The sequence below is a fragment of the Accipiter gentilis genome, chromosome 1, assembly GCF_929443795.1.
Source record: "Accipiter gentilis chromosome 1, bAccGen1.1, whole genome shotgun sequence".
NCBI classification, from domain to species: Eukaryota; Metazoa; Chordata; class Aves; order Accipitriformes; family Accipitridae; genus Astur; species Astur gentilis.
Window position 1 is genome coordinate 26,270,016 of NC_064880.1, and position 19,037 is coordinate 26,289,052.

General features: G+C 37.8%; 1 protein-coding gene across 3 annotated transcripts in view; it reads right to left on the reverse strand.

Moving 5' to 3' along the window:
- PARD3B (par-3 family cell polarity regulator beta) overlaps window positions 1–19,037 on the reverse strand; it is a 442,140-nt gene that overhangs the window by 200,584 nt on the left and 222,519 nt on the right. For 2 of the 3 annotated variants that reach the window (XM_049807694.1, XM_049807673.1), the window contains exons 11-13: window positions 12,037–12,222; window positions 5,131–5,301; window positions 1,621–1,750 (exon numbers count right to left, since the gene is read on the reverse strand). In XM_049807694.1, coding sequence (XP_049663651.1) covers window positions 1,621–1,750; window positions 5,131–5,301; window positions 12,037–12,222 — 487 coding nt within the window. The remainder of the gene's footprint in view (window positions 1–1,620; window positions 1,751–5,130; window positions 5,302–12,036; window positions 12,223–19,037) is intronic. The other variant, XM_049807683.1, reaches the window with a different exon arrangement.

Genomic DNA, 19,037 nt, shown 5'->3' on the forward strand with positions numbered 1-19,037 from the left:
TTAGTAAGTGCTAGAAATGTCTTTGTCACCTGTTGTCCACTGACTCTAATTCCAAATCGCTCCCAGGCCACAGCTGGGAAGACCCAGCCATGCCAAACCCTCCCTGAGAATAGCCCTCAGCAGCACTCCAGAGCATCACTTCCACATCCAACACACATTCTCTTCTGATGCCAACCCGTTTTTTTGCTATAACGCCTTCTTAGCATCATTTGTTAATTAAAAAGTTGTCTGTTGAAAATGATTTTATGAATGAGCTGCAAACTAGTCATCCTGATTTCTGGATTACAGTTGGAAAATCCTTATCTGAAAGTATAGCTCTTCCACACACTTTGTTTTGGCCTTTATTTAGGTGACAAGTTTCCTGTTGCCATCAACCTGTATCAATGGCTCCAAAGCATTTGCTTATATGGTTTTTAAGGAAGCGGTTAAAGGTATTTGCTGTTTTCTTATCCTTTGACAATGACTGACATCCTCTAGGGCAGGCTAGCTCCGAGGATGACCCTTTTCTCCTGCAGCTACAGAATCAGTGTAAATTCCGTACAAGAGAAATATAAGGTAGAGCTAAACAAAAGGGTCTGATCTTTGAATATTTACATATTCACAATACTTGAGTCTATATCCAATTCTTTGCCTGGAGTCACACTGTCAAAATATTGAAGAAAACACAAATGATTTACCTCTAAATTACATGGGAGTTTCTCTTGAGCTTTACAGATTGGGCTCTTTGGTTTTGCTTAAAAGTACCCCACACAGTCATCACAGCAGCTTATAAAATTACTTTTTGCAGGCCACCCAGATTCCACAGCTGTCTAGGGAACTGGGAGATATCATGCATAATTCAACTGCATAAAAGAAAATCTTTTTTTTCCTACCAGAAGCTATTTAAGTATGTGCTTGGCTTGAAGGATAAGAACACACTTAAAAGGATAGGGGTCAACACCATCTCAAATACTTAAACTTTTCAAATAACTAGTACCTTGCTGAGTCAGGTGCAAATTGGACAGACAGTACAGTATGCCATCAGAAATGAAAGAAGACAGGAAAATAAGTGGCCTTAAAAGCTCTTACTTACATGCTTGCATATGCTCATACATCTAGCTTTTCTCTGTACAATGTACACGTGTACCTATTTTTTTTAAATGAGTTCATTAATATAATTCCAATTTGTAAATTAAGGGAATGTTTCTAACCTTTGAACAAGTTTTACCTCTAAGTCTAAAATAAGCAAGAGTACTTTATGAATATCATGCTTTTCTATAAATTCATTTAGCTTATAATAACCTGGGACATAATCTAAGAATTCAATGCAAAAATCATTGCACTCTAATTAAAGTTATATAGAAAATAAACATTTTGACAACATATATTTTGCACTCATCATTTGTTTTTTATCCAACCTTACGTGTTGGGGCAGCGAGCTAGAAACTGTTACTTAAACTGGAATTTGTGCCAGGAATCTAATTCACAACTTCTGAGTCAGCTCTCCCACCCTCGCTGGATCTTCAAGCCTCAAAGTAACATAGTGTGCACTTAACTCTAATTAACTGCTTTTCTAGGGACTGTCAAAAGACAAAAAAATAAAGCATTTTCTTTTAGCAGAGAAGGATATCTAGAGACTACCTTTTATTCTTTCCTGAGGACTGCATGTTACAAATTGCTGAAGAATAGTATCATTGTGTCGGGAAGCACCTGCGAAGTTGTGACTCCCATCAGAGGCTGATTTTTGAAAGACTCCCTGGTCTGAGCGTTCCTAAGGGAAAAACAGAACCACACATAGTAACAAAAAAATTACATGTTCAACAATGCAGAAGATCAGCCATCACTACAGACAGTTCACAAATAACATAACATGTTCACTGTACAGTGCTTCCTTTCAAATGAGGAACTTGAAAGATACCTTCAAAATGACCGGTTTTGCTGACCGTGAAATAAGACAATATCTAAGCAATAACAATCAAAGAATGATGCACAAAAATGAAGACTGTTTTTTTTTATGACCCACAACTGGCTTCATTCAAATTCTCCATCTGGGAGGGCAGCTTGTGACATTGTCAACACAAGAACACGGGCAATGCCAATGGTATTTTTCTGCCAGCCAGCTGGTTCCCTTCTCTCAGAGACTGAGTGCATATGTTCTGATGATCACACACCAGAGCAGTTTTGCAAGTAAGGAGTTACACCAAACTCCCAAAAGCAGGTCTTCTGGCTAGCAGCTAAACAAACTCCTGTCACACCTCTAGTCAGCTTTTCTTTTGAGACATTTCCCACCCCCCATACATGCCATATCGCCTAATTTATTCTCCTGAGCAGTTGCTCAAAAGAAAAAAGGGGAAGGGAAAAAAAATTTAAAAATCACGGCTTCTAAAACTAGGACAGACCCAGAAAGACATTTCTGTACTCGTTATTCAGGGAAAACAGAAAACCCACACAGGGGAATATTATGGCTAGTTTTCAAAATAACCTTTATAGTTTGTGTGATTTTAGATCTGTTTTTTTGAAGGGGCCTCCAACTGGCTTCTAATTTTAAAGTGCATGTTCATTATGCCAGCAAACTAAATACATCATTCCTTAAATTTCACAGTCACGTCTACAGAAGAAATGCATGTATCTAACCCATATATATTTTCTGTGAAATGATACAGGGGGTTTAATGCATTGGCAAGTGATTGCCTGCAAACCAATGCGTAAGAAAGGACAGTGTGTTACATCACCTTGCAATCTGCCTTTCAAGCTTAATAATAGTAATAATAATAGTATACTAAAACAAAAATTTAAACAATAATAATGATAGAATAATAACAATCAAAAATAATAATAACATGGCAAAAAATGCACCTCAGAACACAAAGTAGTGCTGGGATGCTCACATGACAATATGGCTACAAATGTAATCTCAGTGGACAGGCAGCATCTGCAACATTCCTCCTCAGTGCAGCATGAGCCATTTGAAAAAGCTATTTTGAACCTCTGTACAGAAACACACACACCACACAGCCACTGACAATGATGCTTCTTCTCGTTACTGGAAATTCTTTAGTTTACATAAGATTCCTTACATGTGAGGCCCACATTTACTACTTTCTCATGGATATTGCTGGCTAAATTAAGCTGTGCAACATCCAAACTACTACTACATCGGGGACTTGTACCCAGTGGGATAGGGAGCCTTAAATTAACAGCAACAACAAATCTGTTTTTCCAGCTCTTTGATAAATGACACAATCAATATCCCAACAACTGATCAGTAACCAGCCTAATTAGAGTATTCAGCTTATAAAACATAGCTGTCATGGAAGACCTTCATTAGCGTCCTGCCCAATAAAAACCATAATGCATTTCTAAACATATTCTCCTTCTACCAACCTGAGATGCAGTACTCAGGAAGCTGCTTTGGGGAAGGAAAGAATGGGCAACAACCCATTTCTGCTATGGTCTCCAGACTCAAATGGAATTACAATTGAACTTAAAGAGTACCCTATAAAAATTGATTCCTGTCTAAAATGAATTTGATTCAATCAAGACCTCATTATGCATTATTCATATGGCATGAGTCAAGACTATTTACCTCTTTCATACATCTGGATAATATACAACACTATACACTTAACTATAAAAAGCAGCCTCATACTTTTATTAGCTGAATCTGATGTTTGATTGGAAGTTTTTTTTTAAAAAAAATTGGCTTCTGTTAAATGAAGAAAACTTGCAGGAGTGAGCTTTATTTGAAGGTGAGCTATCTTTCTTGTATCACAAAAGCGCACAAGAAATGTAACATATACTTTATAATACTTCCTTACAGCATAATGCTATGTCACATAGAAAGGGAAAGCAAAAATGTGTTTTCCTCTAACATGTTTCAGAATAGCTAATGAATATTTTCCATATTATCCTGGCATAATTGACATCAGTGAGGCTTTTGCAAAGTGTCCTCCCAAGAAAGTTAGAACATAATGTTTGGAAAGTAATATACTTCTAAATCTATTTCTCAATCAATCAGTGATGGTAGTAAATCAAATAGAAAATTATCAGGAAAATATTAAGAGTTAATTACACTAAAAAGGTACCTGCATTCTCTTCCACCTTCTGGTATTTTATGCAAATACACCCACAAACATGATTGTTCTCAACATTTTAAAATGTTCCAGCAACGCTTATTAAATAAGGAGCTTGAAATAATCTCTTGGAATTCTATAATGGGATTTATTACATTCTTTTATACCACAAATCCACCTGTAAGTATTTTTATTTTAAGGAACTGTACAGATGTTGAAAAACTATTAAAATATTTACTCGAGCGTCAAAATTAAAACTGGGGTGAGTAGGAAGAGAGCTAGTATACGTACATACATATTATCTATGTAAAGATGAAGAAAGAGTATGCATTTGAGCATGCATGCATGAAAGAGAGGGAGCAAGAGAGATCACAAACCCAATCTTTTTCAAAATAAGTGATTGGCAAACATCAATCTATATGAGGTCTAGAAAACATAACCATTAAAATTTCTTCCTTTTTTAATTTTGTAATCTTATTTAAGCAAGTTTTATGTTAATCAACTCGGAAACCCATCCTGAAAGGGTGGCCTTCATCTGACCAGGGAAAGTGAAATATTAATTCCTTGAAGGTCAAAAAAAAAGAAAAGAAAAAAGGTGGGGGGACAGGACAGGATCAGAAGAACACACACAAAAAACCAGAGTGAATTAAAATACTAATGAAACTGAAAAAGCAAGAGTGAAGTAAAATCTAAGTCACACTAAGATATTAAGGTCACTGATCATGACAACAAATGAAATCAGAAGAATTCTAGTCACCTGTATCCCAGCTATTGCCTTGAGGAAGTAGCAGGTAGTCAAAACTACATCAACACATTAATATTAACCCTTTTTAGCATCACATTTGCTTTTGTTCTAATGCCTGTCAAATTAAAAGAGGCAACTTTTAGCCTGGTCTCAACAGGAACAGCAAGACCAGGAGATATCAACCAGAAACAGTGTGTGAATCCTAACTCCAGGAAGTCAAGAATTCATTCTGCCAGGTGCTCTCTGATACCAAGTCCTTAGCCATCATCTCTTGTATGCAAAAACATTGGGACTGGAAATACATTTATCTAATAAATGCATTTACTGCTTCACCTCTGTCTGCACCTCTAGTCTTCGGAGAACTACTAGCTGGATCCTCCCACGAATGTTCCCTTCCATGGACATGGAGCGCCTCAGTGTTTCCATAGCCTCATGATTTGACTTGCCCAGAAGTGACTCCCCATTTACTGCAACAAGCTGATCATTTACTCGCAAACGACCATCCTACAAGCAAAAAATAAAAACAAAATATTTTTTTTTAAATATCAGGAATTATTAGACAGAGGTGCTACATACAGGAAAGCAAGATGCAGACAATCAGACATTACTTTATAAAATTTAAGAAACAAGAGACTGCACACTACCACATCTTTGAAAAAAAAAATCTTTGTGTCCATTAACTGATCATCTTTTTCCTCCATTTACTACATTTTGGGAAAAGTGCATAGGGCAATTACAAACATAGAAACACATGCACATGCTTCTGTTTTTCTTGCATGTACAATTTAATTTGTATCAGTTCTAAAAAGAAAACAGGAAAAGGAGGTTTTAGTTAGTTAAAAGGACCCACATCATAGCTGTTAGTATCTACAGTGCAACCATGAAGGAGTACTGCAACATATTTTCCATGCATTGTTATCTGCTACTAGGGTTTGGTAAGAAACAGCTCCAAATATTGTGTCTTGTAGTCTCATTAGTGCCTATCTCATCACAATTACCATGCCACCATTATGGGGTGGCATTCTCAGTTCAGAATGCTCATTAAGACTTAAGCATCCTTATTTTAATTAATGCCATCCCTGTATTTTAACATCTAAACCTGCTGTCAATAACAAAATTAGGGTTGAGCCATATCAAGTAGCCTATGCTTTGAAAAAAGTCATTCAGTTTCATTGCCAAGGTTAACTGACATTTGTGGCTATAATAAAATTGTGGACACTGCTATTTTGTGAGTTAGGAGTCCTATTGCTGCTGTTGTTATTATCTGTGATTTATTTCTTTCCATAAAAGCATGTGCCATGGAGTTTTCTCTCTTTAACAAGAAAATAAGGTCTATTTAATTAAGAGACAAGAGTTTCTCTTAAAGCTTGTCAAATTCACAAGCTTATCAGGTTGGCATCAGACCTCAAAGAAGGAAGAGAAAGAGTAAGAAACTAAAGATATCCAATATAGAAGGGCAATGAAGAAAGAATTAGCAGGCAAAGAACCTGCATAGACATACACTGCTTGGTTGAAATGAATCCGATTAATTCGTAGGCTCATTACATACTCTTCATAAAGCACTCGTCCAAACTGTTTACATATTTCGTGCATCTGAGTAATCCAAAACATATATACTTTTTGATTTTTATTTTTTCTATCACTAAGATGTTCAATTAACTATTCTGCTATTGCTGCCAAGTAAGTCATTTGTGCTCAAGTGAGTTACGGTAGCTCTGACAAACCCTGCTTTCTTAAGTGTTATTTTTGTTGGAACTGGGTATCATCATTACCACAGCAGAATATGAATAGCCACGGAGCTGAAGAACAGCATATACCAGAATCCAAAATAAACTGGGAGGGACAAGAAGACAGAAAGACAGAATTGGGAGATGAGTCACTCAGTGAAGGAAAATGAAAAGAAATAAAACTTTTCTTGGGAAGGTATGGGAATGGAGGATAGGAAACAGTAATGCCATTTGGAAAGAAACCTGAAATGTCTCCTACCTCTCTGCTGGATATTTCATGCCAACATAAATTTACATACAGCCAAAGTCAATAGGTTAACTCCACCCTTTCTCCACATACAAAATGATGCCATCACATATGCTGAAGTTTAGGGAGAGAAGAGTTATTGTTAAACAAGGAGTTTTATTATTTGCACATGTTGCAATTCCTTTGTGTTCTATCAAAATTTGCTAAAATGAATGGAGCCATTCATGGCAACAGGAATTTGAGGGAAAAAGATTTTATTTTTTGTGAGTTTCTGTAAGACTTTGAAAATTTTACAGGTTCTCATGTCCTCCTGTGGTCCCACAGGTTCTTGGGTTACTTATTTTCCTTTCTGTGGATAAACACCCATGTATAAATATCCATTAATGCTTCTTACTAAAGTATATACAAATACAATGTCAAATGCATCTCGTCATGACTGCATCTGTTGACTATGCAACTGTCCTGAACACAATGCGTATTTTTAAATGAATCACTGAGGCCTCAGAAAGCTCTGAATTGGCCTCATTTTTAATTTCCCTTACAATACTTTTGTAGCGAGACCTTGTATTTATTTATATTTTAATAATGTCAGTGCTTAAAGAACTTTTTGATGCATCTCTCTTCTTCCCACTCCGTTACATGCTCCACTTAAATGCAAAGTTCAACTTGAATTCAACAATTCAACTATAATCAGAAAAAAAAAAAAAAGGTGTGCATGCTTTATAAATGCTGATCAATTACACTTGCTAAGTCACATGTACAAGGTAGGCTTGAAGACAGCTGAACACTGTTTTCACACATGCTCAGGTAGAAGTTATTTCACAGAAAAACCTTTTGCTATTTTAAAGACTGGAAAAAAATTCCCAATGTCTAAACAGTTGCCAAACACAGATTTTCACATCACTGGTGTTATGGCCTGGTTTAGAAGTCTGAACTGCAAGACAATCTGCTTGACTCAAAACAAGCTAAATGTTGTTTTAACACATTTTTTCTTTCATCTCTGAAAGGTAGGTTTCTTTGTGGCTCCCAAGTAGAAAACCCAACATTTGGCATTTCAGCAAAACAGTTTTCAAATGCCATTTCTGAAACTGTAAGTGAGCTATTCTAATAAAGGGTGAAGTTACTGTTCCCTTGCTTATTCAAAAAACGTTGGGTTATTTTAGAGACTCACAGCAAGGGGCGGAACCTACCACCGCATGGCTACCCTATTCAGACAGTCACAAGACTCTCATGCTTTTTACAGTAGAGCAGGGAGATATAATGCCATGTTCTTCATGTCTGTTTTTAATCAAAGCACACCTAGTTATTTCCCTTATCACATCAATGACATTTCTCTCAGAAGGAATTCGTTGATGGCATTTACTGGAATCATCCAATTTCCCCATGCACTCCAGACAATAAGCAATGTTTACTGCAACAGCACTCGGAAGCCCCAAGGAGGTTCAAATCATATTTGATTTGAACAAATGCACATGTAGAAAATATTCCATTATTCTAATTATCCTAATAATTCCATTATTTCTAATAATGGTTCTGCTGCATTTCAGTTGCAGTAAACAGCAAGTACTTGATCATCAGGAATGCATCACAAGTGAAAAGCCAAGATGTCTAGAGAGGAACAAGGCTGAAGTCCCTAAAGTTATGGGGAAAGATGATGCATTTGAACTCAGTCAAGTGTTAGTTTTCTTCACATGAAAGGCTCTGCATAATTACAAATATCAAGTATTCTAGTAACCTCTTTATCTTACGGATGATAAAAAAATAGACAATTCAAGAATTACCAAAGGAGGTAAAGAAGGGATGTAACAGTTCAACCAGCAAAAGCAACTGGTTTTATTCCTGCAGGATACAGTGTTAGAATACCAACTAAGAACATTAAGGCATTTTTATTTTGTTTGGTTTTCTAGCAAGAACACTAAATAGGCACCAAGTCTTACTGTAGCATGTGTGATACAAGATGCATTGGTATGTTCTAAAATCTTCAGCTAGGACAAAAAATCAGAAAGTATAGAATTAAAGACTTCAATATTCCCTCATGTTTTTTTACAACTCCCTAACTGTATTTTGCAATACTGCTAACACATCAGAACTAGATTAATGTGTTAATGTTTTGAAAAAACACTAAAAAATGTTGGCCTCTTTTCAGACCTTTGGTTTAGACCAATAACAGATAACAGTAACCAACCAAAATTGTCTGCATCTCATATATAATTCTTCATTCTAAAAAACATGCTGGTTAAAGAACTTTAATGTATCAAGACCTTTATACAGCATTAGAAGGACTGAGCATTTACTTCAGCAGTGAAACAAATGCACTGAAGTTCAATGTATTACATGTCTTCTTTTGAAGACAAGTGGTGACCGTATAGACAAGGGAATGAAGCTCCCCCTTATATTACAAAATCAGAACAGATTTTAAAATCTAAATGCATAAGTAAGAAATAGTGAGAGAATTCCTACATCAGTGAGCATTATGATTTCCTCCTGTGATAGTTTCCCAGGAAAAGTTTGTACACTGAAAAGCAAATGCACATGTCTAAATCCATAATTCTCTATTTCAGAGAGTTACAATGAATAGGATAGGAAAATGCTCTGGACAGCCACCAGCTGGAAAGAAAGGCTTTTTATTTCAGAACTTGCTACAAAAGGACATTTAAAATAAGGACAATAGGGACATCTTTAAATATTTATGGCACAAATATGTGCACACTTTTTAACTTGATACAATAAATTTATTGTTAATACCCACTGATTATGTTTTATTCTGTATAAAGGTCATTAGACAGGAGTAAGTCAGCTGTTCTCCATGCATATACAACAGTAAACTGTGGTTCTTAAGACATTGCCAAAATGACTCCATTCTGAGAGTACTTGTATTAAACACATAGGAAAGATTCTCTGAAGAGTTTCTGGTTGAGAACTAGAGCCTCAGCTACTATTTCATTTGCTCTGGAGCCCACACTCAGATCTACTACTACACAGCCCTAATTGTTGAAAGGGTTGTAATGAGGCAGAATAGAGAATAGGTCACAGGACCACAGGTTATCACTAGACAAAACAATTTTCCAGTCATGGTGACTGTCATGGTTTAGAATTGGAAAAAAATAAAACCCATGGGCTGAGATAAGAACAGTTTAAGAGAACAGAAAGGAAGAAACTAATAATGATAATAATAACAGTAATAAAAATAACAACAATAATAAAAGGATTGGAATATACAAACAAGTGATGCACAAAGCAATTGCTCACCACTTGCCAACTGATGCCCAGTTAGTTCCTAAGAAGCAACCCCCCCGCCCAGGCCAACTCCCCCCAGTTTATATACTGGGCATGATGTCACATGGTATGGAATACCCCTTTGGCCAGTTTGGGTCAGCTGCTCTGGCTTCGTCCCCTCCCAACTTCTTGTGCCCCTCCGGCCTTCTTGCTGGCTGGGCATGAGAAGCTGAAAAATCCTTGACTTGGTACAAAAACTACTTAGCAACAACTGAAAATATCAGTGTTACCAACGTTCTTCTCATACTGAACCCAAGACATAACACTATACCAGCTACCAGAAAGAAAATTAATTCTATCCCAGCTGAAACCAGGACACTAACTGTGCCAGCTGCCTGTTTACTTAGGTGCGAGCACAGAAGTCCCGCTTTATTAGTCTGCAGATGCCTCAAGACAAAATTAACTGCTCTGGAGTGAGTAACTATAGGAGACTAGAGAGTGGTGAACACACAGAGCTAGAAAGGGTTGCCTTATGTATCTATGATGTGACAAGTCAGGTAGACAGTGCACTAATCCTGCACGAGTATGGCTCCACAGGCTTTGCTATTCAAAACAATGAAATTATTTGTGGCAATATACACTGCCACTGCAACTGGTGTGGACAATTACTTGGGGAACACAGAACTGGGAAAGCGAGGAGAGCAGCCTCATTTTCACAGTAAAATGAGTTGTACTCTGTTAGCAGACATGCACCTAGATTGAGTTTATCCAGCCCTAATTTGGCCAATTGTGCCTTAACTCATTTCTGATATACACCACATAGATGAGCTTACTCACTTGTCATTTAGCTCTGAGTTAACCACAGACGCTATTCTGAATTGCATGTACCAGGCTCAGATATACTTGAGAAGATCTGAGCTTTGAAGTAACTATGGGACTAAGACAGGTAAATAATAGAAGCAGGGAAGTATTAAAGATTCCCATCAAAGCTAAATCCTTGATTATTGCTATTTAGCAGCTGCTGTAAATAGATGATCATGAAAGTTTTAATTATCAGTACAGAAATTTACATACACTGAATTAAAAGGTATTTTTACAGAAAAAAAGAACTGTGAGGAATTGCTGAGGTAACACAAAAGAAAAAAAATTACATTATGGATCCACAAGAGTTAAACGTACTAGCCCTGAAAAATTAAGACACTTGCTTCTAATTTCAAGAAAGTTACCCTTTTCAAGTTTTATTTGGGAAAAAAATGCAGTCAACAAATCTCCTAAAGATTAGAAAATAATTCAAATACTTTTTAATCATAAAAATGTGCAACAGTCCTTGTATAGTCCTTAGATGGAGCAGAACAATTCATAATACTGTCATTTACCAATTTAATATTACCAATCCACCTCAGGAACAATTGGTAACTTCTGCACAATTGACGCCAGGCTCAGCCAAGCCGCATGTTTACTACAGCGGTAAAACATATTTTGAATTAAAAAAAAGAAAGAAAATTATGAGCTAGCTTTTTATTTACAACATACATTAAACACATAATCCTTAACCCCACAGAACTGTCATTTCTAATTTTTTCTAAATTTCTAAATAAAGAAGTTTGTCTTTTGTTTGATTTTTTTTATGGGTCTGCCTGTATCATTTTGGGAGGACCAAAAGCCGTGCAGACAGATAATAAATATGGGTATCTAACTTCTCTGTCACCGAGCCTAGAAGCACACAAACTTTCTGATGTGCTTCTGTGGGGAAGCTGGGAGGCAGCCTCTCCCCATATGCACACGCTCTCACCCTTCTCCCTCTTCCCCATTTCCTGTAGCATCCAAATGTCCCCCAAGGTTTTCACCAATTCACTTCCCTTGTGGCAAACCCTACCACACATGACAACAGAATCTTGGGACAAAATATTAGTAGATTTGCAGTTCACCTAAAGGAATGAGTGACAAAAAGGTATTAATTCCTAGAATGCTTATCAAGTGAGATTCAGTACTCAACATAGAAAAGTCAGAATTCTAACGCAGTCATCATCTGATGTGTTTCTTCCATACCTTAAAAGCAGCACCTCCATGAATAACAGATTTGATGAAAATCCCAAGATCAGCTCCAGTCTCCCGAGATTTGTTGCCTTTTAAGCTCACACCAAGTCCAGCAGAGCCAGAATCATTCAGAGGAATCTCAAAGGTCAGCTGCTCTGTGGTTTCTGGAGAAAGAATACTGCAGTTTGGCTCTCCTTTCTGTATAGAGAAAACAAGGATGAAAGTATGGGTGAAAAGCAGGCAGAGACAATGTATAAACCAGTTGTATGCATAGGTTCATATGACAAGAAATAGTCCTCTTTTCCAGCAAGTAGCTTGAAGAAGTAGCCTTATAACCAACAATGCATTTAGCTGACATTTTGTCACATGATCTGGCTTAAAATGTTATTTTTAATGATACCTAGGAATATGCCTACATAGAAGGTAAAATAGCTTAGTTCCACATGATATAAAACTGATGTTGCAGCAGAATATAAAAAAGACATTTATTTTAAACACAGCTGCATTAAAATTGTAAGCCATAAAACTCTCAACATCTTTACATGCAGGTCACAAACTGTAATGATAGTTGTACTGTTAAATCCCATTCCCCTCTGAAAATTGCGTTTCATCCTTAAAAAATTATCCTTCCCTTAAACCTGTCTACAGAGGGAAGGTGGTGTAACAAAACTGAGGGTGAGAATTGAAAACACGGTAACTTATTCTGCACAGACTCACTTCACACATACTTTTATTCCATAGAGGTTTGGGGTTTTTTTCCCTTCTAGTATAGTTTGATCCTAAGATTTTTTCCCAGATTAGATTGTTGTTTACAAGACTGCCAAGTCAAGTATCCATTGCTAGGGAAGATGAGAAAGAACTTTCTTTTACTGTTTACTGTATCTGCAGTTTTATAGTGTTGTATGTTGTTGTTGGGGGGGGGGGGGGGGGAGATGTTTGGGGTTTTTTTAAAGCAGATTAGAATCATGAAATTAAACATAATCAAATTCTTGCCTGAAATATTCATACTGGCACTCTACAGAAATAAAACTAGGACAACAAGACCTACTATGGAGTAAAGTGTTCATGGAAGGTATTAGTAGAAAAGACCTTATGCATGACATCTGATCTTATTCCACTCTTCCGTCTCCATATAGCTCTAAGACAATTAACCAGCTTAAGTTTCTTGTAATTTGGACTTCTATTCTTTGTAACAGCAGTGTTAAAAAGTAATAGGGAAAAAACTATGAAAAGGAAATACATAGACAAGTACAAGCTGAAAAAGATGACTGGGGGCTGCTTTCAAAGGTGTCAAAGTCTTATGTTAAATTATCAAGTAGAGGCTGAATGAGAACAATAGACATTACTTTATCTCTATATTTACTCATGGATGGTGGCAAATGCTGCGTGGGGGTGGCTGCAGCAATGGAAGCAGAGTAACTGGCAATGCAGAGGTAAACCCATCTGGGCTGCCCCATGGTGGCAAAATATTGCTGCCCAGCTAGAGAATCTGGTTGTGAAAGCATGCCACATAGATGTTCATGTACCTAAGAATCGGGCCACTGAAGAAGATCAAAACAACCAACAGGTTAGACAAGGCTGCCAAGATTGAAGTGGCTCAGGTAGATCTGGATTGGCAACAGTGAATTATTTATGACTCATTGGGCCCACGACACCTCAGGCCATCAGGGAGGAGATGCAACATACAGATGGGCTTGTGATCAAGGGGTGGACCTGCCATGGATACTATCACACAGGTTATCCATGAATGTGAAACATGCACTTCAATCAAGCAAGCCAAGCAGTTAAAACCTCTGTGGTATGGAGGATGATGGCTGAAATATAAATACGGGGTAGCCTAGCAGATTGACCACATCACACTTCCACAAACCCATCAAGGCAAGCACCATGTGCTTACAATGGTGGAAGCAACCACTGGATGGCTGGAAACATATCCCATGCCCCATGCCACTGCCTGGAACACTATCCTGGGCCTTGAAAACCAAGTCTTATGGCAACACGGCATCCCAGAAAGAATACAATGGGACTAATTTCCAAAACAACCTCATAGACACCTAGGCCAAAGAGCATGGCATTGAGTGGGTATATCACATCCCCTATCACCCACCAGACTCCAGGAAAATCAAGCAATACAATGGATTGTTAAAGACTACATCGAGAGCAATGGGTGGTGGGACCTTCAAACATTGGGATACACATTTAGCAAAAGCCACCTGGTTAGTCAACACCAGAGGATCTGTCAATTGAGCTGGCCCTGCCCAGCCAGAATTTTTACATGCTGTAGAAGGGGATAAAGTCCCTGTAGTGCACATAAAAAATATGCTGGGGAGAACAGTCTGGGTTACTCCCACCTCAGGCAAAGGCAAACCAATTCATGGGATTGCTTTTGCTCAAATACCTAGGTGTACTCGTGGGTGATGCGGAAGGATGGGGAAGTCTGATGTGTGCCTAATGGGGATTTGATTTTAGGTAAGAATAGTCATTAGATTAAATTGTATGATGTTGATTGCTATATCAGGCTGCTACTGTATATCATCATTATTGTAATTGTTATATGCTATATCAATGGTATTACAGTAAGAATCACTTAGATTAATGAAGAATGAACTTTGATAAAATCAAGCGAAGGGCAGTGGCGATGGAACCGGGACTGACTTCAGCATGCAACAATCCAACACTACACACCATCCTCCTGCTGTGCCCCATGTCACCCGCTCACCGCATGACACCAAAGCCCAATCCTGTTCTGCCGACTGAGCGGAGTTTGCACCATCGCTCCTGCCCAGACAGACTGTTAAGACAGATGGAGACCAAAGTCATGGACTGAATGAACTTGACAGACACTTGATAGAGATGGCCCACAGACTACGTGAATGGTATCTGTGTGTATATATCAAAAGACGAGAAACCTGGTGGTGATTAACTGGAAATGTATGGTGAAGTGTGGGATCTGGGCATGATGTGAATGGTACAGAATAAGGGGTGGATATTGTCCTGGTTTCAGTTCGGATAGAGTTCATTTTCTTCTTAGTAGCTGATATACTATGTTTTGGATTTAGTGTGAGAATAATCTTGATAACACACTGATAGCTTAGTTGTTGCTAAGTAGCGCTTATCCTAAGTTAAGGATTTTTCAGTTCCCCGTGCCCTGCCAGCAAGCAGGTGTACAAGAACCTGGGAGGGAGCATGGCCAGGACAGCTGACCCCAACTAGCCAAAGGGATATTCCATATCACAGAATGTCGTGCTCAGTACAGAAACTGGGGGGAGTTGGCCGGGAGGGGTGGATTGTTGCTCAGGCATCGGTCAGTGGGTGGTGAGCAATTACATTGTGTATCACTTGTCTTTTTTTTTTTTTTTTTTTTTATTATATCCCTTTTCATTACTATCATTATTATATTTTATTATTATTGTTGTTAGTATTACATTTTATTTTACTTTAGTTATTAAATTGTTCTTTTCTCAAGCCACGAGTTTTAGTTTTTTTCCAATTCTCCTCCCCACCCCACTGGGCTGGGGAGGGGGAGTGAGTGAGAAGCTGCATGGTGCCTAGTTCCTGGCTGGCCTTAAACCATGACAAGGCCACATGCAAGGAGGAGTGCAGTAGCCAGGCCAATCCTCCTTTTACCTAATGAAGGATCATTTCCAGGGCCTTGAGCTGCAGCACATACAGTATCAATACATTTGTTAGCAAAGGTGCCAGCAGTACAGTTGTTTTCTCAGCAGCCAGAGTAGTCCCATATATTCATCTATTATGCTGTCTGGTCAACAAGAAGTACGATCACAGAACTAAGAGCAGAAATTAATATTCAACAAGAAGTATGATCACAGAACTAAGAGCAGAAATTAATATTCTGAAGCAACAAAAAATTAGAAACAATAACCACTAATTATACTTCCATTTATTTCAGATACCCTTTCACTGATGAGAAGCCGCTACTGGCTCGACAGCAATTGCACAAACCAGAGAGCTAGAACTATAAACCTTAATCCCAATATGCACCATGCTCAAATTCTTTCTGGAATTTAACTACATGATATTAAGACAACACAATTTGCCTAACTGCCAAATATAAAAGTGACATAGCACCAACACTGACAATTGTCTTGATGCCAGCACTCATCTCCAGTACCTGTGTTACAAATTTGTGCTTTTGTTTTTGTTCACCAGCAGTAGACTATTCTCAGTAACAAATCTGTCACTTTTATTTCTTAGCTGTGGATCCTGAAAGTAATCCCCCAAAACATACAAATTCATACCTACTACTGTGAACGATACAGAATGATAATTTGTAAACACTCCTGCTAAGACTTCCTTCAAAAGAATCAGTGTAAGGAAAAAACCCACAATTAGTGGCCTTCTAACATAAAAGCAATTTGCATTTAACTTTCTCAAGGTATTACACGAAAGATTTTCTGCCCAATTTTTTGTTTTTCAAAACACACATATTCTCGTCAGTCAGTTCAGAACTCTTAGGTCAGAAGTTTACTCAAATGGCACATCCTGTCCAGATTTGGACAGAAGAAATTTTTCTCAGGGTCCGGGACATTTGATGTCTCTTGCAGCCCTTCAGGACAGTCTATTTTATATTACTTTCCTGGTTCCCTAGGCAAGCAGGTCCTGTGTGCTGCTACTGTTCTTCCACTTTAATCCATGACACCTGCACCAGACTCTTGCCCCTTTTGTATGTCAATGCTATGGTTTTGCCTTTCCCAATACCATGAGGAAAGCAGTAAAGGGGAGTTGTTATCACAGGACATAAAAGCTCCCAGTGCTCATGCCTACCTTCACCAGAGCAGTCACAAATTGCTTTATAATGTTACCTTAATATGAACTTGGACTTCAGATAAAACTGAATTTGGTCACATTCAGATCATTTTTTAATGGGGATGGCTGATGGTAAGCCCTAGCACAAAGGCTATTATTCTGAAAGAAACCCCAACTCTCAAGGAAAAGGTGGCACAGTATTTTTGTCACAAAAAATTATGCAATTTTTGTTAGCTTCTTTCTCAGGAGCATCTTACCTATTTCACTTTAAGCTCCAAGATGTGCATTAATTTCAGGCTAAGGATTTCATGCATTTATTAACACAAACTTGTAAAAAAACAGACAACAGGATCTATACATGTCCCTCAAGCCAATATATGAAAATAAACCAGGCATATGAGTCTGCTTTAATTTGAGTCAAGCTCTATAATCAATACGATTCTCATGTGTACTATTGCTCTTGTCTCTGACCCACCCGTGACACTGATGACAAGGCTGCAGCCCCCCCCAGCTGTACCCAAGGCCTTGGCAGTGTTGGGAGCAGGAGTGGCTGTAGGAGGCAGGATGCCGACACCTTCTCCGCAGCACAGGCACAGGCTCCGTAGCAGCACTGTGCTCAACTCTAGGCTTCAAGAAACAAGCTGGATGAATTCCAGAGGACAGCAATCTAACAACCTTGTTTAACCTTGAAAAAAAACAGAAAGGGGAAAAAAAAAAAAGGGGGGGGGGGGAGGGGAGAGAGCCTAAAAGGGGACATAATAGTCTTCAAAACACTTCACAGTAGCATTTTCCCCCTTTTTCTTTGCAAGTGATTTTTGACATAAGAAATATCTCATTTAAATAGCAGGCAAGGAAATTTCAGTGAGTCTCAAAGAAAAACTTTGCCCTCAATATCTGGGGAAAAAAGACTGAGTAGGTGGTCACTAGAACGGTCCCTCTATAAACTTACTAAGATAACTATATTACATGTAGTTTTTCAGTATACCTTAGTCCAATTTTAGATTCTGATACAAATAAATTGCTAAAAGCAGAGTAATAAAAAAAAGTAACAGAGTTGTTCAATGTTCTATTCTATCTCCCAACTTCCTTTAACATAACTATGCCTTGCATTAGCTCTTCTAAGTAACCTACCAGATCACTGTCTGTATGCCTGGATGTGTTACCTACTGAACATTAAGATGTATTCAGCAGGACACCAGACAAGTACAGTAAATTTTTTGTCAGTATTTCATTTCCACTGCTTTCCTTAGTATCTTATTTGGAATCCGTAACATTTAACTACCATTTTCCTTGCTACAATTCTGTGGGAAACAGATAATTTTATCATACAAAAACCTTAGTAAATTTAATTTAAGTTTAAAAAAACCAGCTGCTTTTACCTGTTACTGAGGAACTCTCTGATTTCTTGTTCAACACCAATTATCCTAAAAATATCTCCTTTTCCTTATTTATATTCAGCCTTACCCTAAGATCCAGCAAAAGTTGATTTAAAAATAATGTTGAACTTTGTTTAATAGTACTATCAAAAATTTGTTACCCATGAGGAGGGTGAATGGCATTTCAACAATTTCACAGGGATGGGTAACAGGAAAGGAGATGCACATCTACAAATCAATGATGAATTTGTTATAAGATCAAGTAAACTCTGTCTTTATTCCCTTAAAATTTTCATTCGCTACTCATCCTATGGCATCTGATAGCAAATGCCTGGTAGTCAGTCTGTAACATGAAGACTCTTTGGTGCAAATACAAGATTGAAAACTTTTATTTGTGGGAGGACGTGAGAAGTGGCAGAAAGGAGGAAAAACAGAGGAGAAATAAAAAGGGATGAACAGAACCTAGAAGCTTGATTTCACCCTATACTCACTAAATGGTTTCAAATTATTATCCTGATGATAGTGTCTTCCCAAGGAATGCCTTTTCACTGATGATCAAAAAGAGCTCCAGCCATCCTCAAGTTAACAGCTCATCAATTAACTGCTTCATTTGGGTATCTAATTTAATGAGTGATGGTCCTGGTTCCTACCATATGCAGGTATGACTATTAAATGCTGCTAGTGACTCACAGAGCTAGATTCCTACTGCCTCTATTTCCCTGACTTTGCTAAAACATTATCCCAAGACATCAATACTTTACAAAAGAGCAACAACCATCAGCTGAATTATGGTCTGGTAAAGGAATTCCTCTCCAATGCACTGAACCTTGAATTCTATTAGAAATACTTCTTACCTCAAGATCATCCTAG